Source organism: Aquarana catesbeiana, linkage group LG13 (assembly GCF_042186555.1).
Source record: "Aquarana catesbeiana isolate 2022-GZ linkage group LG13, ASM4218655v1, whole genome shotgun sequence".
Classification (NCBI taxonomy): Eukaryota; Metazoa; Chordata; class Amphibia; order Anura; family Ranidae; genus Aquarana; species Aquarana catesbeiana.
Genome location: NC_133336.1, coordinates 5,595,637 through 5,617,588, shown reverse-complemented (window position 1 = coordinate 5,617,588; position 21,952 = coordinate 5,595,637). Strand labels below are relative to the sequence as shown.

At 47.2% G+C, this 21,952-nt stretch overlaps 1 protein-coding gene across 1 annotated transcript; it reads left to right on the top strand.

Moving 5' to 3' along the window:
* The first annotated feature begins 1,606 nt into the window (after nt 1-1,606).
* Nucleotides 1,607-21,952, top strand: DDX24 (DEAD-box helicase 24). Its single transcript, XM_073610204.1, has 9 exons — nt 1,607-1,763; nt 3,274-4,059; nt 6,341-6,802; nt 15,965-16,118; nt 16,394-16,909; nt 18,282-18,357; nt 18,726-18,914; nt 20,206-20,332; nt 21,449-21,952. Exons 2-9 carry the CDS (start codon nt 3,285-3,287, stop codon nt 21,688-21,690), a joined length of 2,541 nt encoding a protein of 846 aa, XP_073466305.1. The 5' UTR covers nt 1,607-1,763; nt 3,274-3,284; the 3' UTR covers nt 21,691-21,952.

The following is a 21,952-nucleotide window of genomic DNA, read 5'->3' as shown; positions in this document are numbered from 1 at the left end:
CACGGCACGCCCCTGTTAGAGTCCTCCCCTCCCTCCTCCTCTCCATGTGTATGTCACACAGAGCGGGGATCTCCTGCTGTGACACTGACTTTGGATCTACAATGCCTGGCGGCCACTGTAACGAGGTCCCGCCTCCTAGGTGATAGGCGGCACACTGATCCAATATGCCGGGAAATAGAATCAGTGTGATCATATCCTCCTATCATAGGAGCCAGCCCAGGGGGCGGAACGTTGTTAAAGCGGCCGCCGGGCATTGCAGATCCAAGGTCAGTGTCACAGTGGGAGATCCCCGCTCTGAGTGATCCAGACACTGGTGAGGCTGCATTGATGGGCATTAATGAGGCTGCATTCGATGGGCACTGGTGAGGTTGCATTGATGGGCACTGGTGAGGCTGCATTGATGGGCACTGATAAACTGCATTTGATGGGCACTGGTGAGGCTGCATTGATGGGCATTTGATGAGGCTGCATTTGATGGGCACTGATGAGGCTGCATTGATGGGCACTGGTGAGGCTGCATTTGATGGGTGCTGGTGAGGCTCCATTGATGGGCACTAGTGAGGCTGCATTTGATGGGCATTTGATGAGGCTGCATTTGATGGGCACTGATGAGGCTGCATTTGATGGGCATTTGATGAGGCTACATTTGATGGGCACTGATGAGGCTGCATTTGATGGGCATTTGATGAGGCTGCATTTGATGGGCACTAGTGGGGCTGCATTTGATGGGCACTGATGAGGCTGCATTGATGGGCACTGATAAGCTGCATTTGATGGGCCCTGATGAGGCTGCATTGATGGGCACTGGTGAAGCTGCATTGATGGGCCCTGATGAGGCTGCATTTGATGGGCATTGATTAGGCTGCATTTGATGGGCCCTGATGAGGCTGCATTTGATGGGCACTGATGAGGCTGCATTGATGGGCCCTGATGAGGCTGCATTTGATGGGCATTGATTAGGCTGCATTTGATGGGCACTGATGAGGCTGCATTGATGGGCACTGATGAGGCTGCATTGATGGGCACTGATGAGGCTGCATTTGATGGGCATTGATGAGGCTGCATTTGATGGGCATTGATTAGGCTGCATTGATGGGCACTGGTGAGGCTGCATTTGATGGGCACTGATGAGGCTGCACTGATGGATTTTTGATGAAAACCATGGGCGGTAATCGTGATGCCTCATAGAATCGAATTGAATCACGAGACCGGTGAAGATGTGCGGCTCTGATATAATATTGTGTGTTTGCGTTAAAGTTCATTTCAGTGTATTTTTCCTGAAAATATGCAACTGATAAATAGCTACACAAATATTATGTGACATAAATAATTTGCAGCAGCCACCATTTTATTCCCCGGGGTCTCTGCTTCCAGAAAAGAGATACTTTTTGGGGAGTTTACAGTCATTTTTAGCACAAAATACAGGTTTTAATATGTGTGCAAAAAAAAATGTAAATGGATAAGAGGTTGATTATATTCGGTGGTGATTGGTGGGCGGCTCTGCGAAGCCGGAGGATGGAGAGGAGAGCACAGTATGGAGAGGAGAGCACAGCTCCCTCTGCTGGCCGCACAGCTCAGTTGTCCTACAATGTTCGCGATCAAGAAAGTTTGTTTCCGTCTCCGGCTGATGACGTCACGGGAGTAATGGCGGCGCCCTGAGAGCCGCATGTGGAGGAGCTGCTGATCGGCGGAGGAGTTCCCGGAGATCGGGAGATATTTGGGGTCACTGAGCCCGGATCGTGTGCTGAGGGGAGACTCGGGGGGTGAGTGTATGAGGTCATGTGATCACTGGGGGAGGGGCTGCCTCTGGTACAGGACTACAAGTCCCAGCATGGCCTGATCCAGTGTAGTCAGGAGCCATGCAGACCCCCTGCCTTCCCCTCCCCCCCATATACACCCCTTGATCAAAATATGTTTGTTTTGAACATTTTTTTTCGTCCAGCTGTTCCATCTGGATTACTATTATCAATATACTTTTATATTGTGTTTTTATTTTATAAATATATTTCTTTTATATTAATTTTGTAGTCATTTTTCTTTTCTTTTTTATTTTATGTTTTTTTTTATCATTTCTATTTTGTACATTTTTTTTTATATCGCATAGTTTTTTTTGTTTTTATTTTATAAATATTTTTCTTTTATATTTATTTTCTAGTTATTTTTCTTTTCTTTTTTATGTTATGATTTTTTTTTTTTTTTTATCATTTCTATTTTGTACATTTTTTTTTATATCACATAGTTTTTTTTGTTTTTTTTTTATAAACATTTTTGTTAATTTTTTTTTGTTTTATACATAGTTTTAAATTTTTTCTTTGTTTTACTTTGTAGGCATTTTGGTTTTTATATTTATTTTTTACAAAATTTTGTTTGTTTTTATTTATTTTATTTTTTTTATAAATTTCTTTTATTTAGCATTTCTATTTTGTACATATTTTTGTTTTATTATTTTAATTTTTTTTTATATTTTTTATTTTATAGTCTTTTTTTTAAATATGTTTTTTGTACTTTTTATTTAGAGTTTTCATTCATTTCATAGAACACTTTTTTGTTTTATATTTTATTTAAAAAAATGTTATTATAAATATTTTTGTTTTATGTTCTTAAAGCGGTGTTCTACCCAGAAATGGAACTTCTGCTTTAAGAGAAGGTGACCCCACGTTTGGCATGTCATTTTTTGTGGGGGGGAGCGGATACCCTCGTTTTAGAGGGATTCAGCTCCCACTTCCTCCCGGGGCTCTGCGGCCCCCGGAAAGGAAGATCACCCCCCCCCTCTCTCGGCAATCATCCAGGACACGTCACAAGTCCCAGAAGATTTCCCGGCCAGTTACAGTGCGTGCCGAGCTGTGAAGTCATAGCCGGGCGCCCACAGTGACAATGGCGGTGCCGCAGAGAGGAGCGGGGCTTCGGGGGGCGCCCCCATCGCTGGAACGTGGGACAGGTGAGTGTCCCATTAGTAAAAGTCAGCAGCTACACTTTTTGTAGCTGCTGACTTTTATATGGGTGGAACTCCGCTTTAAGTTTTATTATTATTATTTATTTTATTTTTTTAGAACTGTATCTTCTTTCTCGTAATTTTTTTTTTTTTTTTTTAGATTTTTATTTTTTTTTAATAATAAAATATGATTTTTTTTTTTAAATAAAAATAGAGATAAATACCATATTATGGCCAGTGGGTGGCATAATATACATATTATGGGGGGAGGGGCGTGTGAAGGAACACTTTAAGGAATGTATCTTCTTTCTTGTAATCGTTTTTATTATTTATCATTTCAGATTTGGCAGCCATGAAGCCGGGAAAGGTCAGGAGGTCGGGAAAGGTCAGGAAGTCGGGCAAGGCGCTCTCCTCGCTGCAGCAGAAAGGCATCAAAATTACGGGAAAATGGAAGCCGGTCTCGCTGGACCCGAGCTTTTTCACCGACGGCAAGATGGACGAGATGATCTGCTTCGAGGAGCTCTCGGGTTACAAGCTGGTGAAATCCTCCAAAGAGTTGACGGCGAGGAGCGCGAAGCGGAAGCGCGGTGCCGGTGAGGAGGACTTGGAGCGGGAAGATTCCGAGGAACATTTCCCCAAGGGAAAGAAGAACAAAAAGCTCAGGAAAAAGCTGGAGGCCAAGAAAGCGAAGGAGGAGACCGAGGACATGTTTCTTGGTGGAGAAGATGAAGAAGAATATCACCAAGACACCGTGGAGGAGAAGGAAGAGGAGGAGGAGGAGGAGGTGGTGGACGCTGAACCGTCTGTAGAGCCGATGGCTGTTCAGGCGCCAAAAAAGAAAAAGAAGAAAAAAAGGCCAAATAAGAAGAAGAAACCGGCGGAGACTCCTCAGGAGGAACCCGTAGCCGCCAAATCCTCCAAGAAGACCAAGAACTGGGCCGCCGGGGTGTTGGGCGGTGCTGCTGCCAAGGATGCCAACGTGTCGGCGTGGAAGGACCTCTGTGTCCCCCAGCCGGTTCTTCAGGCGCTCAGCTATTTGGGGTTTTCCGCTCCGACGCCCATACAGGCTCTGGCGCTGCCCTCGGCCATCCGGGACAAAATGGACATCTTGGGTGCGGCAGAGACGGGTGAGTTGTAAATGTGGAGGGGGGTGAGTTTTAATGATGCAGAAAAAGTAACCGGGAGACTTGGGCCAAACGTATTTTTTAAAAACCGACCTTCACTCCCCTCCATGATCGGAAATGATTCTCACCTAGGCAAGAATGATGCGTCTCTGGTCCTCCAGCCTCCTGGGATACCCACCTCATGGGATACCTATCTCATATCTCCCAGGAGGCTGCAGGACCAGAGATTGGAGGGTGGGCCTGTCATCGGGGGGGGGTACCTAGAAGAGGCACCCGGCTCCAATTCGTGAGGAGGACCAGGATGGCAGCACAGGACCTGGGCTATGTCACCTGAGCTGCGGGTCAACACCGGACGGGTGACTATGGGCTATTGAATTAGGTAAGGCTGGCACTAGCTCTGCCCTAGTGACAGAACATTGATCAGAGTGAGGAAGATGTGAGGTTTTTTTTGTTTTCTTTTCGTTTTGTTTTTTTTTTTTTTTTGTTTTGTTTCATTTATGTTGTTTAGCGTTTTTTGTTTTTTTGTTTTGTTTTTCAATGGCTTACATACAGTGCCTTGAAAAAGTATTCGTACCCCTTGAAATTTCCACACTTTGTCATGTTACAACCAAAAACGTTAATGTATTTTATTGGGATTTTATGTGATAGACCAACACAAAGTGGCACATAATTGTGAAGGGGAAGGAAAATGATAAATGATACAAATAAATATGTGAAAAGTGTGTGTGTGTGTGTGGGGGGGGGGGGGCATTTGTATTCAGCCCCCTTTACTCTGATACCCCTAACTAAAATCTAGTGGAGCCAATTGCCTTCAGAAGTCACCTAATTAGTAAATAGAGTCCACCTGTGTGTAAGTTCATCTCAGTATAAATACAGCTGTTCCGTGAAGCCCTCAGAGGTTTGTTAGAGAACCTTAGTGAACAAACAGCATCATGAAGGCCAAGGAACACACCAGACAGGTCAGGGATAAAGTTGTGGAGAAGTATAAAGCAGGGTTAGGTTATAAAATAATCCCCCAAGCTTTGACCATCTCACGGAGCTCTGTTCAATCCATCGGAAAATGGAAAGAGTATGGCACAACTGCAAACCTACCAAGACATGGCCGTCCACCTAAACTGACCGGCCGGGCAAGGAGAGCATTCATCAGAGAAGAGCCAAGAGGTCCATGGTAACTCTGGAGGAGCTGCAGAGATCCACAGCTCAGGTGGGAGAATCTGTCCACAGGACAACTATTAGTTGAGTTCTCCACAAATCTGCCCTTTATGGAAGAGTGACAAGAAGAAAGACATTGGTGAAAGAAAGTCATAAGAAGTCCTGTTTGTAGTTTGTGAGAAGCCATGTGGAGGACACAGCAAACATGTGGAAGAAGGTGATCTGGTCAGAGGAGACCAAAATTCAACTTTATGGTCCAGAGCTACAATGGAATGGTTTAGATCAAAGCATATTCATGTGTTAGAATGGCCCAGTCACAGTCCAGACCTAAATCACATTGAGAATCTGTGGCAAGACTTGAAAATTGCTGTTCACAGACGCTCTCCATCCAATCTGACAGAGCTTGAGATATTCTACAAAGAAGAATGGGCAGAAATGTCCTCTCTAGATGTGCAAAGCTGGTAGAGACATCCCCAAAAAGACCCAGCTACGACTAAGGCTATTGCCGAAACGCGTCAGAGTTATTGTTTTGTTGTCACTCTGATGTACCAATAAACGACACTACAAGGATTAGAATTTTGCCGGCTCTTCTTACTACTATTCCCAAAAAGACTTGCAGCTGTAATTGCAGAGAAAGGGGGTTCTACAAAGTATTGCCTCCAGGGGGCGCCATACAAATGCCCCCCCCCCCACACACACACACACACACACACACACACACACCTTTCACATATTTATTTGTATCATTTATCATTTTCCTTCCCCTTCACGATTATGTGCCACTTTGTGTTGGTCTATCACAGTGAAGGTGAACCTCGGCACTCCAGATGTTTTGGAACTACATTTCCCATGATGCTCGACTACACTGCAGAGTACCTGAGCATCATGGTAACTGTAGTTCCAAAACATCTGGGGGTGCCAAGGTTCCCCATCACTGGTCTATCACATAAAATCCCAATAAAATACATTTACGTTTTTGGTTGTAACATGAGAAAATGTGGGAAATTTCAAGGGGTATGAATACTTTTTTCAAGGCAGTGGAGGGAGGGGGGAGCGGTTAAAGTAATGGTCGGTGTTCATAGATTGCGCAGATCTCATAATACATTGTGAATATTTTCTTCCTCTGTTACAGGAAGTGGTAAAACTTTGGCCTTTGCCATCCCGATGATCCACTCCATCCTGGAATGGAGGAAGATGCGGGAGTCTGGAATCACGGAAGAGATGGAAGAGAAGGAGGAACCGGAGAAGGAGGAGACCTCAGACCAGGAGGAGCCAGAGGTGGCTGAAGAGGAGGAGGAAGAGGAGGTTCCAGAGTTGGTGGCCTTAGACTACCAGGAGGAGGATAAAAACCTGAAGAACAAGGAGGATGAGGACGACAGTGATGACAGTGATGATGATGGCGATGATGAGGGGTCTTCTGCCCTGGGCTGTGTGAAGGTCGTGGAAGACGTTGACATTAATTTTAACCCCGTCGCGTCTGAGACTTCTCAGCAGTGCTGTAATATGAGACCATTACTCGGCCTTGTAGTCACGCCCACCAGAGAGCTCGCCGTCCAGGTGAAACATCACATTGACGCCGTCGCCAAATTCACAGGTGAGATACCAAAGGTCATCAGTGGAGCAGATTTATTGGAAGTGTTTGTGAATCCATAGGCATGTTTATCCTGCCAGAAATCTTGCCGGCCAACTGCTTTCTGTTCCGCAATGGGACCCGTTCCGTTGTTCCCAGTTATCTCTGACCACTTCAGGCCCGTCACTTCTGTTACGGAGGAGAGGAGGAGGTGTTTTGTAGTCCTGCCCTAGAGTAACAGCACTGCTCCAATACAAATACAGGATGGTGGGTGAGCGTTGTCACCCTAGGGCAGGGAGTGTGGTACTGGCAGGGGACACCAGGTGAAAAAAAAGGTCAGAGAAAGGAAAATTAATGCAGCCACCACCAGTCCCAGGACAGGCCCATCCAGAGCAAGGATGGAGTACTGCGCCCCCCTCCCCCACTACTACTGTATGTTGTAGAATGGGTGTACCCTACGTTCATTCTCTGCTCCCTTGCTCTGCTGCACCCGGGGCAACTGCCCCCTCTTGCCCACCCCTCGCCCCGGCCGCCACATCCAAAGACGAGTGAGCTGCGATGAATTACATATTTCTTCTTGGGCTCAAATAAGCGTTCAATAGACTACTCTGCTCATGAAGTTTCTTTCTAGCCCATCCCCCGACCCTCTGGTGGTCTCCCCCACCGTGTTGCTCCATAAAAGTCAAACTTTGTTCTGGTGACAGCGGTAAATTTTGGAAATCCTCTTGCTGTCTTTTTCAGTAACCATAGTCACCAGGACAAATACAAGGGTGGATCTCCTCAGCAGGGGGGGGGGGGGACAGCTGACCCTTCACTCCATCCACAACCATAGAGTTTTTTGGCCTTAGTTAAACCTCAACGCTCCTCCAGCTCTTGGCTTCTGTAGACCGGCTAGAGAGATCGGCATACATGAGAAGTACCGGACAGTGTGCCGGGAAGCCTCAGACGCCCTCTTGCCAGCTTTTTGAATGTCCTTTAACCCTTTAAGTTGCCAGGTCCTGACGGGGGAGGGGAGGGGGTGGGAGTTACACGCATTCCCAGTGGCTACAGACCCCCAGGATTTTGTGTATATCTGACGAGAAGACTCCTGCCTTCCAGGTGGAAGCATACGGGTGGCTTCAAACCTCCCCAGTAATGCCCCCGACCATGTATCCAAGCTTCCGCTTGCCCATTTGCAGGCCTGGGACCGGCAAAGCGGGTGCCACCGGGAAGAGGGGGGGGGGGGGGAGCGGACACGACTCTCTCTCCTCACCCTCCTTGTTGCTGACATCACTTCCGGGTTCACCTGATGGCCACCACTGATTGGCCACCACTGATGACCACTGTTGGGGCTGAACTGATAATCGGGATCATTGCCCTGATTATCAGTGTAGATGATAAGCCAGTTATCGTCTCTCCTCTCATCCTGTCAGCGCGAGGAAAGGAATTCCGATAACCGGCTTGTGTTTTACATCGTGATCAGCTGTTGTTGGACCTTTACCCCGATCTGTGATCAGCTGTGTCCCAAGGACAGGTCATATGATGCCCCCCTCTCGGAACTGGCCGACCGAGCTGTAGTCGTCATCCAGGTATAGTGCGGTTGGCAAGCGTTTTGAAGCTTCACTTCCAGCCAAACAATGATTACATGACTGGAGAGAATGTGTTCCTTTCCTAAAGATTTTGAAGTTTGCGAGAATTTGTTCCCATTTGTGAGGTCAGGTACTGATATTGGATGAGAAGATCTGGCTCATATTTGCCATTCCGGTTCATCCCAATGGTGTTCAGTAGGGATGAGGTCAGGGCTCTGTGCAGGACACTTGAGTTCCTCCACACCAAACTGGTCACTAGACATGTGTGCTGACAAAAAAATGTGTTAGTTTTCGTTTAATTTGTTTTGTTTGCTTTTTTCGGATTTTCAAATTTCCAAAATTTCCGAATTTCGGAAATTCGAAAATCTGAAAAAAACAGAGAAATCAGTAAAATTAGAAAAAAATAACTAACTATTAAATTATAGGTATTGGAATTTTCTTTCAAATTTGGCTGATTGTGAACGTAACGAATACGAATTTATCGGTAGTTTCGAATTATCCGAAATAATGAATGCCGCATCTAAACAAATGAAATGGAACAAATTAATAATAATAATAATAATAAAAAGGTTTTATTATTATTATTATTATTGTTATTATTTTTAGATACGGCATTTGTTATTTCAGATAATTCATAACTTTGGATAAATTCGTACTCGTTACATTCACTAACAGCCAAATTTTGAAAGGAGATTCCAATACCTATAATTTAATATTTATTAGTTATTATATCAGATTTTCATTCTTATTCTTGGATTTTCAAATTTCCAAATTTTAGAATTTTTAAATTTTATGAAATTTCGAATAGTCGCATTTCCGAACTTTCGAATTTTCCAATTTCCGAAATTTCAAATTTTCGGAAATTTGAAAAAATCAAAAATTTGTAATTTCGTAAATTCGGACGTTTCAAAATTAACGAATTCGGAACTAAACGAATTGCACATGTCTACTGGTCACACCATGTCTTTATGGATGGCTTCCTACAAAATTTTGGAGGGTGTCTGTGGGAATTAGTACCTGATCCCACAAATGGGTACAGATGTTGGATGAGAAGATCTGGCTCACACGTCAAGTCTCACATTGGGCACCAAAAAGAAAAAGGCCTGGCTCGCCATCATCATTCCAATTCCCCCCCAAAGCTGTTCAGTAGGGTTGAGGTCCGGGTTCTGTGCAGGACACTTGAGTTCCTCCACACCAAACTGGTCACACCATGTTTTTATGAAGCTTGCTTTGTATACGGGGGGGGGGGGGCACAGTCTTGGTGGAAAAGACAAGGGTCTTCACCAAACTGTTACCACAAGGCTGGAAGAGCACAATTGTCTACAATGTCTTTGTATGATGGAGTATTACCAGGACCCTTCAATGGAGACACCTCAACTCCATACTCCCGACTCCTGGCCATATAGTATCCATATGCTGGTCAGGTGTTCACAAACATTTGTCCCTTTAGTGTATTTGAGTTGTGGGGGATGCTTCAGAGGCGCAAAGGACATCTGCTGCCAAGAGGCTTTTCTTTCTCGAACATCACGGGACACAGAGCCACAGTAATTACTGATGGGTTATATAGGTATCACTGGTGATTGGACACTGGCACACCCTATCAGGAAGTTCAACCCCCTATATAATCCCTCCCCCTTGCAGGGATACCTCAGTTTTTACGCCAGTGTCTTAGGTGATGGACGTGTAAAGATGTCCTGTGCTGAGCTCCAAAGGGAATATCCTAAGATCCTATACTGGGGCAAGCCAGGCGAACCGGATCCATTCAAAGTGTCTTTTCATGGCCGAATTGAATGGTACCCGGGCCTCGTGTCCGAAGAAACGAGGTTTTACCCGTAATGCTTCTCTTTTTAGAGAGCTGGACCCCGCAGATCAGAAAATGGCTTTAAACTTCCTAATTTCTGGCGAGGTGCTTTACGGTCCCAGAACTGTTGGATCCCCCTACTGATGGGGGCCCCAGTCTCTGACGGTTTTTTCAAACGGAGCCCACCGTGAGAGGTGAAGATTGGGTCTGTGTAAACAGCACCCTGCGGCTGGATAAGGTAAGAGGAGATTCCACAGAATTTTTGAGTTCTAGTGGCTTTTCTCCTTTAAGGTAAATGCATGCTATGCCTATTGTGACCACCGGGGGCTGCCAAGAGCACAAACCTACACATGCTGAATGTCTGTCTCAGGTGTTGTAATCGCTGTGTATGTCCCAGCCTATCAAGCAGGCTGCAAGCAGGTAAGGTGGATGGGGGGATTTCTCATGTTTGAATGTTCCCCCCCAGGCTAGAGAGGGGCCACAGGGGTCTAGAAAGTGGTTATACCACCCGGGCTCTGTGGCCTAATGGCCACCATCTCTGAAGATAGCCGTTCAGGCAAATCTTGTTACCAGTCTCCCTCCTTCCCCCCCCCCCCCATCCCCAGCCTTTTCTCCAGAGCATGACAGGAGAGTCGGCAGTGCGGGAAGCGCTCGTTTTTTTCAAAACTCGAGGGGGGGGGGCGGTAGAGGAGGGGGCGGGATGTCAGCACAGAGTGTTTAGACTCCCACTCAGGCCAGCTGCAGGCTATTAAAGGCACTCTGTACAGGTGCACTCAGCCTTCTGAGAGACACAGAGCTGACGGTCGCATGTAAGGTGGGACACAGGCATTCTCCTAGGCAGCATTTACTGAAGTAACACCAGACTGAGCATTGGGTAGCAAGGCTTTTAGCCAGACTACATCGCTCAGCGGACAGTGTTCATTTGTATACCTCACACCTTGTTGCTTTGCACTATGGGTAGAAGAGGTTCAAGCACCCCAGGAACCAGAGACACTAGGGGATCTCGTTCAGGTTCTGAGGGCCCCCTGTCGGCAGCATCCTTCCCCCCTAAAGATGGGCCAGGAACGGCTAGCCAGGGAGAGCCATCGGGGTCAGGGGCTACTCCTGCTTCTGGCACTTCAGCCCCTGTATATATTACACAAGAGGTTTTTTCCTCAACCATTAATGGTCTAGAGGAAAGATTAATGGCCGTGATTACGTCTTCACTCAGTGGAAGAAAACGCACTAGGCTTTCCTCTGTTCCCCAAGACCCTCAGACAGAGGAGCTCTGGGATAAAGGAGATGAATCCCTTTCAGAGGATCAGGATGGGATGGATGATTCCTCTTCGGAGGATTCAGGTGGAGAGGGACCCTCTGCGACTTCCCAAGAGGAGAAAGTCTTAGTGCAGATCCTCACTGGATTGGTCCGCTCCACATTTAAGTTGCCCATACCTGAAACTGCTAAAGAATCCTCTTCTGCTTTGGGGTCACTGAAACCTTTCCAAGCAGCACATGCTTTTCCTGTTCATACTTTACTTGAAAAGCTTATTTATTCTGAGTGGGATCACCCAGACAAACGTTTTTTTCCTCCGAGAAAGTTTTCAACACTTTATCCGATGGAAGAAAAGTTTATTAAAATGTGGGGAATACCGGCTATTGATGCCGCCATTTCCTCCATAAATAATAGCCTGACTTGTCCTGTAGACAATGCTCAGATGCTCAGGGATCCTGTAGATAAAAGGATGGAATCCCTATTGAAGGATGTTTTCTCCTTAGCAGGATCAGTGGCCCAACCTGCAGTAGCAGCGATTGGAGTCTGTCAATACTTAAGAGACCATGTTAAGCAGGTCATCAAAGTATTACCTGAACAGCAGGCCCAGGGGTTTGCTAACCTTCCAGCGGCCTTATGCTTTGTGGTTGACGCCATTAGAGATTCTATCGTGCAAACCTCCCGTCTTTCACTGGGGTTGGTGCATATACGTAGAATCCTATGGTTGAAAAATTGGTCAGCCGAAGCACCATGTAAGAAGCTACTGGCTGGGTTTCCATTTCGTGGTGCAAGGTTGTTTGGAGAGGACTTGGATAACTATATCAAGAGAATCTCTTGTGGGAAAAGCACTCTCTTACCTGTCAAGAAGAAGAGTAAGCGTCCCTCTTTCAAACGGACTCTTTCCCCAGCGCCGGGGGGCTTCAGCCTCCAGGCAGTCTCGACGGCCGCCTCCATCGGGGTCCAGAGACAAGAGTCAACCCCAGGGACAAAAGAAGTCCTGGGGAAAGAAGCCTACTAGGCAAAACACTAAGACCTCTGCATGAGGGGGCGCCCCCGCTCACTCGAGTGGGGGGAAGACTGCGACAATTCTCAGAGCTCTGGCAGGAGGACTTCCAGGACAGATGGGTAGTCTCCACGGTAACCTTAGGGTACAAGCTGGAGTTTCAGGAATTCCCTTCTCCTCGGTTCCTCAGATCAAATGTTCCCAGAGACCCAGAGAAGAAGCAGTCGCTCCTTCTAGCGTTAGAGCGACTTTTGTCGCACGAGGTCATTATGATAGTTCCCGCAAAGGACCAGGGATTGGGCTTCTATTCCAACCTTTTTACGGTCCAAAAGCCAAATGGGGATGTCAGGCCCATTTTGGACTTAAGGGATCTGAACCGATTCCTAAGGATTCAATCCTTCCGCATGGAATCAATTCGAACAGTAGTTCCCACCCTGCAGGGAGGAGAATTTCTGGCATCAATAGACATCAGAGATGCATATCTGCATGTGCCCATTTTTCCTGCTCATCAGAAGTTTCTGCGCTTCGAGGTAGGAGGGCGCCATTTCCAGTTTATGGCTCTGCCCTTTGGGATAGCCACTGCACCTCGAGTGTTCACAAAGATCTTGGCTCCTCCTCTGGCCAGATTAAGGGCTCAGGGTATAGCTGTCATAGCATTCCTAGACGACCTGCTCTTGATAGACCGGTCGGTAGCCTCTTTGAATGGAAACTTGAGGACCACGGTCAGGTATCTAGAACACCTGGGTTGGATCCTCAACTTAGAAAAGTCTTTCCTAAAACCAGTAAGAAGACTGGAATATTTAGGTCTGATTATACATACAAGCCAGGAGAAAATATTTCTACCCCAGGCAAAGATCACTGCTTTGAGAGAGCTGATTCTGACAGTAAGGACCAAGAAGGGTCCCTCAGTCCGCCTTTGTATGAGGCTACTAGGGAAGATGGTGTCTTCATTCGAAGCAGTTCCCTATGCTCAGTTTCACTCAAGAATGCTGCAACACAGTATTCTGTCGACCTGGAACAAGAAGGTTCAGGCATTAGACTTTCCGATGCACCTGTCGCATGCGGTGCGTCAGAGCCTCAATTGGTGGCTCATACCCGAAAACCTGCAGAAGGGGAAATCCTTTCTACCGGTTACCTGGACGGTGGTAACAACAGATGCCAGTCTGTCAGGTTGGGGAGCAGTTCTGGAACAGGCTGCGGTCCAAGGAGTATGGTCCAAGACAGAGAGGACCTTACCCATCAACATTCTGGAGATCCGGGCGATACATCTAGCTCTAAAAGCCTGGACTATCAGGCTACAGGGTTGTCCGGTCAGGATCCAGTCCGACAATGCCACAGCAGTGGCTTATGTCAATCATCAGGGAAGCACCCGGAGCCGAGCTGCTCAAAAAGAGGTGAACCAGATCTTAGTCTGGGCAGAGATGCATGTGCCATGCATATCGGCAGTTTTCATCCCGGGAATAGAGAATTGGCAGGCGGACTAAGTCGCCAGCAGTTACTTCCAGGGGAATGGTCTCTGCATCCCGACGTCTTTTGGGCCATATGCCAAAGATGGGGGGTTCCAGATGAAGATCTCTTTGCATCCCGATTCAACAAAAAGATAGACAGATTTGTGGCAAGGACAAAAGATCCTCTTGCATGCGGGACGGATGCGTTGGTGATTCCGTGGCATCGGTTCTCACTGATTTACGCATTCCCGCCTATTCTGCTACTACCACGACTCCTTCGCAGGATCAGGCAGGAAAGGAAGTCGGTACTTCTGGTGGCCCCCGCTTGGCCCAGAAGGACTTGGTATGCAGAAATAGTAAGGATGACGGTGGGTTCCCCGTGGACCCTACCGGTACGCCCAGACCTGTTATCTCAAGGTCCAGTGTTCCATCCTGCCTTACAAACGCTAAATTTGACGGTTTGGCTATTGAGACCCACGTTCTGAAGAGTCGTGGGCTCTCAGGTCCTGTCATATCTACCTTGATTAATGCAAGGAAGCCAGCTTCCAGGATGATTTATCATAGAGTCTGGAAAGCTTATATAACCTGGTGTGAATCCAGAGGTTGGCATCCCAGGAAATATGTCATAGGTAGAATCCTTGATTTTCTACAGATGGGATTAGAGATGAAGCTGGCCTTGAGTACCATCAAGGGCCAGGTCTCTGCTTTATCAGTATTATTTCAGCGGCCACTTGCTTCGCATTCTTTGGTCCGAAACTTTATGCAGGGGGTGATGCGTCTTAATCCTCCGGTTAAAGCGCCCCTAAACCCCTGGGACTTGAATTTGGTCCTGGCTGTGTTACAGAAACGGCCTTTTGAACCAATAAGTCAGATTCCTTTGGTCTTGTTGACAAGGAAATTAATTTTTCTGGTGGCCATCTCTTCTGCTAGAAGAGTATCAGAATTAGCAGCTCTTTCCTGTAAGGAGCCTTATTTGATTATACACAAGGATAGAGTGGTACTACGCCCTCATCCTAGTTTTTTACCGAAGGTGGTTTCTGATTTTCATTTAAACCAAGACATTGTTCTACCTTCCTTTTTTCCAGATCCCTGTTCTCCGGAAGAGAGATCTCTACATTCGTTGGATGTAGTAAGAGCAGTTAAGGCCTATCTAGGGGCAACTACTCAGATCCGCAAGACGGATGTTTTGTTTGTGCTGCCAGAGGGTCCCAATAGAGGACAGGCAGCGTCAAAAGCTACCATTTCTAAATGGATTCGACAGTTGATCATTCAAGCTTACGGTTTGAAACAGAAGATTCCTCCGTTTCAGATCAGGGCACATTCCACAAGGGCTATTGGTGCTTCTTGGGCAGTGCATCACCGGGCCTCTATGGCTCAAATCTGCAAGGCCGCAACCTGGTCTTCAGTTCATACATTCACCAGATTCTATCAGGTGGATGTGAGAAGGCATGAGGATATCGCCTTTGGGCGTAGTGTGCTGCAGGCAGCGGTACAGGGTACTCAGGTCTGATTGCACCCTACTTGGTCGTGGTTCCCCCCCCTCAGGTAGCATTGCTCTGGGACATTCCATCAGTAATTACTGTGGCTCTGTGTCCCGTGATGTTCGAGAAAGAAAATAGGATTTTTTAAAACAGCTTACCTGTAAAATCCTTTTCTTTCGAAGGACATCACGGGACACAGAGGTCCCACCCCTCTTCTAATACACTATATTGCTTGGCTACAAAACTGAGGTATCCCTGCAAGGGGGAGGGATTATATAGGGGGTTGAACTTCCTGATAGGGTGTGCCAGTGTCCAATCACCAGTGATACCTATATAACCCATCAGTAATTACTGTGGCTCTGTGTCCCGTGATGTCCTTCGAAAGAAAAGGATTTTACAGGTAAGCTGTTTTAAAAAATCCTATTTTTTGGTAATTTGGCAACACCTTAAGTTCCCGATCTGGAAAGTTGGAAGAAGACATTTTTATCTTTTATGCTTCTTCCAGGTGGGTTCTTAGTTTTGAAGCAAGAGTGTGTTGGGATTTGCGTCCATTATTACAGATATGCAGAGTCCAGGCTTATAACTTATATTTGATATTTCGGAATGATCGTTATCCTTTTTTGATGTCCCCCTCAGGAATCAGAACCGCCATTGTGGTTGGTGGGATGGCCCCACAGAAACAGGAGCGACTGTTAAACCGAGGGCCAGAGATCGTCATTGCAACGCCGGGGCGTCTGTGGGAGATGATCAGAGAGGAGCACCCTCACCTGTCCAACCTAAAGAAGCTCAGGTAATGATAAAAGAGTTGGGTGTGCTCGTTCACCTTTTTATTTTCTTTATCCTTAAGAAAAATAATCTACAATAATTGGTGGTCAGTGCCACTTTAAGGCCCCTCCCAAACTACAAGGTCTGCTTGTGGGGTGGAGACACCCTACATTATTCCACAATAGAGCTTGGTGTCTTCTGCCCCAGTGGTTATTGAATTAGAAGAAAATACAATATTTTTCACTGTAGTGGTCTCCTAGGTCTGCAGTAACGAGTTGACCTTCGTGTCTCTGTGGACAGGTGTCTGGTAATCGACGAGGCGGACAGAATGGTGGAGAAGGGTCACTACGCCGAGCTGACCCAACTGCTGGAGATGCTGAGCGAGACTCACTACAACCCCAAGAGGCAGACCTTCGTCTTCTCCGCCACCCTGACCCTCATCCACCAGGCCCCCAGCCGCCTCCTGCAGAAGAAGAACTTTAGGAGGATGGACAAGGACAGCAAGCTGGAGAGCCTGATGCACAAGGTCGGCATGAAGGGGAAGCCCAAGGTCATCGATCTGACCAGGAAGCAGGCCACCGTGGAGACGCTGACCGAGACCAGAATCCATTGCTCCACCGACGAGAAGGACTTCTACCTCTACTACTTCCTGCTGCAGTACCCTGGGCGCACCATGGTCTTCGCCAACAGCATTGACTGCATCAAGAGGCTGACCTGCCTCCTCACCATCCTGGAGTTCAACCCGCTCCAGCTACACGCCAACATGCACCAGAAGCAGAGGCTGAAGAACCTGGAGAGATTCGCCGAGAGAGAGAGGTAAGAGTGTGCCGCCTGTGGGGGGCGGAGCCGATACTTGGGTTATGGATCCCGGGAATATTGGCGGCTCTGGTCCCCAGTAGACACAACAGAAAATCCGGTGTATAGTTCAAGAGCCGCCTAATCTTTATTAATGTATATGTTAGTGGTGCAACGAAACTGAAAATTCAGGATGCACTTGGCCGAAAATTTCAACCGAAATGGGCAGTTTAAAATAAAAAAAGGTTTAAATGTAATTATTGTGGCTGGCGTTTTTGCGCCGAGGTCAGTGGGACGCGATTTTTTTGTGCCGAGGTCAGTGGGACGCGATTTTTTTGTGCCGAGGTCAGTGGGACGCAATTTTTTTGCGCCGAGGTCAGTGGGACGGGGTTTTTGCGCCAAGGTCAGTGGGACGCGATTTTTTTGCGCCAAGGTCAGTGGGACGCGATTTTTTTGCGCAGAGGTCAGTGGGACGCGATTTTTTTGCGCAGAGGTCAGTGGGACGCGATTTTTTTGCGCAGAGGTCAGTGGGACGCGATTTTTTTTGCGCAGAGGTCAGTGGGACGCGATTTTTTTGCGCAGAGGTCAGTGGGACGTGATTTTTTTGCGCAGAGGTCAGTGGGACGTGATTTTTTTGCGCAGAGGTCAGTGGGACGCGATTTTTTTGCGCAGAGGTCAGTGGGACGTGATTTTTTTGCGCAGAGGTCAGTGGGACGTGATTTTTTTTGCGCAGAGGTCAGTGGGACGTGATTTTTTTTGCGCAGAGGTCAGTGGGACGTGATTTTTTTTGCGCAGAGGTCAGTGGGGCGTGATTTTTTTTGCGCAGAGGTCAGTGGGGCGTGATTTTTTTTGCGCAGAGGTCAGTGGGGCGCGGTTTTTTTTGCGCCGAGGCCAGTGGGGCGGGGTTTTTGCGCCGAGGTCAGTGGGACGGGGTTTTTGCGCCGAGGTCAGTGGGACGCTTTTTTTGCGCCGAGGTCAGTGGGACGGGGTTTTTGCGCAGAGGACAGTGGGACTCGATTTTTTTTTTTTGCGCCGAGGTCAGTGGGGCGTGTTTTTTTGCGCAGAGGACAGTGGGACGCGTTTTTTTTTTTTTTTTTGCGCCGAGGTCAGTGGGACGGGGTTTTTGCGCCGAGGTCATTGGGACGGGGGTTTTTGCGCCGAGGTCAGTGGGACGGGGTTTTTGCGCCGAGGTCAGTGGGACGGGGTTTTTGCGCCGAGGTCATTGGGACGGGGGTTTTTGCGCAGAGGTCAGTGGGACGGGGTTTTTGCGCCGAGTCAGTGGGACGCAATTTTTTTTTTGCGCAAAGGTCAGTGGGACGCGATTTTTTTGCGCTGAGGTCAGTGGGACGCGTTTTTATTCTTCTATTGGTGACGTCTTCTCTCTCTCTCTCAGCTGCGTCCTCCTCACTACGGATGTGGCGGCTCGCGGTTTGGACATCCCCAATATCCAGCACGTTCTCCATTACCAGGTACAGCATACAGAGTTGTGTTTTTTGGACACAGGTAAAAAAAAAAAAATCATTTTACTACGTTTGTTTAGCTGCAACAAGTTGTCCCAGGAGAAGTCCTTTGTTGGGATTCCACTCCGATACCCGTCCAGCACTCTGCAGATCTCCACCCGCACACATAGTGGTGCCCGTTATCTTTTCTGTATGTTTTTGTCTGGTGGAAGGAATTCGGACACCCGGAGGAACCTCCCAATATTACTTGAAAAATTATTTCATACCAATAGCGCCCCCTAGTGGCGATCCAAAACCCCGCACTCTATGACCTCGGAGCTCTTCGCTCAGCTATTGGTTGGTAACTTTTTTTTTTTTTTTTCTTTTTTGCTATTCAGGTTCCGAGGACGTCGGAAACCTACGTCCACCGCAGTGGCAGAACTGCCCGTGCCTCCAGCGACGGCCTGACGCTGCTTCTGATTGGACCAGACGATGTGGTCAACTTCAGGAAAATCTTCAGAACTCTGGAGAAGAACGACGAGCTTCCCTTCTTCCCCGTGGAGTCCAAGTGCATGGCTGGAATAAAGGTAGAAGCTGTGAACTGACCCCCTGCCTGTCCCACCGTCTATAGGCACCCCCCTCCCCCCCTTCCAAGGGACCGGTAATCTATGGTCACACTTTGACAGCCACCAGCTGACGCCTGTCACTGACAGCTCCAGTATGTGGGGGTTGGGGGGGAAAGGCGAAGGGGGACAATCAGTCAGAAGGTTCCCGAGTTCCCACCCATGACCTAGTGATCACATGCAGGCTGGAGGCTTCACTCATAATCTGAGTCTTTAGCTTGAAGAAGTCATTGTGCCTCTGTTTAATACTGTGATTGCCGGATACAATTATGGTATTAAAAAAAAAAAAAAAAAATCGGAGTACATTTAGTCTTTTGAGAAAATCTGTTTGTGGTGGGCTGACCCTTTTTAAAGAGAGGCTTCACCAAAATCTGAACTCCGAGATAATAAAGGCCCCTCCCACAGCTCTGCACCTCCTCCTCGTGCAGGGTGATTGGTCTTGTCTCCGCCCCCTACTTGTATATCTCTGCAGGCAGCCTGTAGTAGGTGGAGCTTGCTGGGCCCCTCCCACAGCTCTGCACTCGTCTCCGCCCCCTCATGTCGGTTTCTGTAGTGGGTGGAGTCTGCTGGGCCCCTCCCACAGCTCTGCTCTTTCTCCTTGTGCAGGGGGACTGGCCTTGTCTCCGCCCCCTCCCTTAGTGGGTGAAGCCTGCTGGGCCCCGCCCACAGTTCTCCTTTCTCTCCTGCTGTAGGGGAATTGGTCTTGTCTTCACCCCCTTCCCTTAGTGGGTGGAGCCTGCTGCACCACTCCCACAGCTCTGCTCTTGTGCAGGGTGACTGGTCTTGTCTCTGCCCCCTTCTGTAGTTTTTTGCAGTAGGTGGAGCCTGCTGGCCCCTCCCACAGTTCTGCGCTCTCTCCTTCTGCAGGGGGACTGGTCGCTCTGTTTTCTGTGGTGGGTGGAGCCTGCTGGGCCCCTCCCTCAGTTCTGCTCTCTCTCCTTGTGCAGGGTGACCGGTCTTGTCTCCGCCCCCTCCTGTAGTTTTCTGTAGTGGGTGGAGCCTGCTGGGCCCCTCCCATAGCTCTGCTCTCTGCACTGTATACAGCACAGTGATGATGTCACCACCTCCTTTTTATAAGGTAATATCTGGGTTTACAATGGCATTTGGTGCTCAGAGAGGATTTATATCCTTTCTAGGGATCGAGGAGCAGCTTTAAATGTTGTTTTTTGTACTCGGAGTTCAGCTTTAATAATGTCATTGAGGTCTTTGCTGAGGAGGATTGTCAGCTGATCGTTTGTCCCGTCTTTGTTCCCAGGAACGCGTCGGTCTGGCCCGGCAGATCGAGAAGGCCGAGTATTTCCACAGTAAGACCAAACAGCAGAACTCCTGGATCCAGCAGGCGGCTGAAGCTCTGGAAATGGACATCGATGACGATTTATTAGGTAAATTACGGTTGCCGCCAAAATCTTTCTCTTAACCAATGGCGGACGGGCGGCCTGTGCAGGCAAAGCGACTCGCCCTTTATGTCGCTTGCTGGTTTAGGATGCCGCACCCCTTTTGCCGACACCCGTTGTGATTGTACAGAGCGGGAATCTGTCAGCAGGTCCCAGCCAATGATTCATGGCCAGGACCTGCTGATCGGCTGCGTCCAATCACAGCCCAGAGCTCTGTACAGAGGGAATGATCTCTCTCTGTTTCTTATCCCTGCAAAGCAGGGATAAGAAACAAAGAGATCTGTTAGTAAAAGCAAAACACATTACACATTGTTAGGCACACAGTTAACCCTTTGATTGCCCCTACATGTTAACCCCTTCCCAGCCAGTGTCATTAGTACAGTGACAGTGTATATTATTATCACTGTATTGGTGTCACTGGTGATGTCCGTGTCAGATTTTTTTTTTTTTTTTTTTTTAAACTCAGTCTTTCCATCATAGAGGAGAGATGTGGGGACTTATAGACCACGAATCTCTCTGTAAAGAGGACCTGTCATGCCCCACTCCTATTACAAGGGATGTTTACGCTCCTTGTAATAGGAGTAAAAGTCATCAAAAAAGAAAAAAAATAAAGGAAAAGGGTAAATAAAAATAAAATGAGCAATACATTTTTTTTATTTATTTATTTTTTTATTTTTTTATTTTTTTAAAGTGCCCATCCCCATATAATAATAATATATATATATTTTTTTTTAATCACGTTTGAAATATTGCTGCGTACATAAAGTGTGACATTTTTTTTATTCCCCAGGGTCTCTTCTAAAATTTATATTTAATGTTTGGGGGTTCTGAATAATTTTCTAGCAAAAAAAGGTGATTTTTACATGTAGGAGAGAATGTCAGAACTGGATTGAGTGGCGAGGGGTTGACCTCTCTAAATGTTCATGTCGTTCTATTATTATAAGAAGTAATAAAATAATACTGTCATTGTCTATTCATATACAAAGTATAAAATGATACATTGTTTGTATACTTCATACTATATGATTGGCTGCAGAGTCTGGGACTTGTAGTCCCTCCCGGGACTCAGGACTGACTGACGGTTCCGCTCTTCTTCTTTTCCAGGTGGGAACGCGGATGAAGAGGAGGACAGAGCCAAGCAGAAAGCCTTGAAGTTCATGAAGAAGCAACTGAAGAGACTTTTATCTCAACCGGTATTCCGGAACATTATGAAAACCAAATACCCGACCAAGAGCGGTCACCTGACCCTCCCCGACCTCCCCGCCGCCCGATCCGAGAGCGCCCTCCACACCCTCTCCAACCAACACACCAAGAAACACAAACAGAAGCAGAAGCCCCGCCCATGACCGCCATTCCCCCTCCTCCGCTATATATATTGCACAGAGAGCGCTTTTGTAAAATTAAAGGGTCACTCCACCCCAACTAAGGTCTGTTCTCTCCCTTTTCCTATTGGACTTTTGTAGGAGAGGATAAAGAGAACACCTCCAGAGAAATTTTAAAAAGTTGAAGGTGCAACGACCCACTTTTGGGAGGAAAAAAAATCTACATATACTATTAAAACAGTTGTATTGTAATTTAATGATATTAAAAAATTTCTTTCCTTTTTAA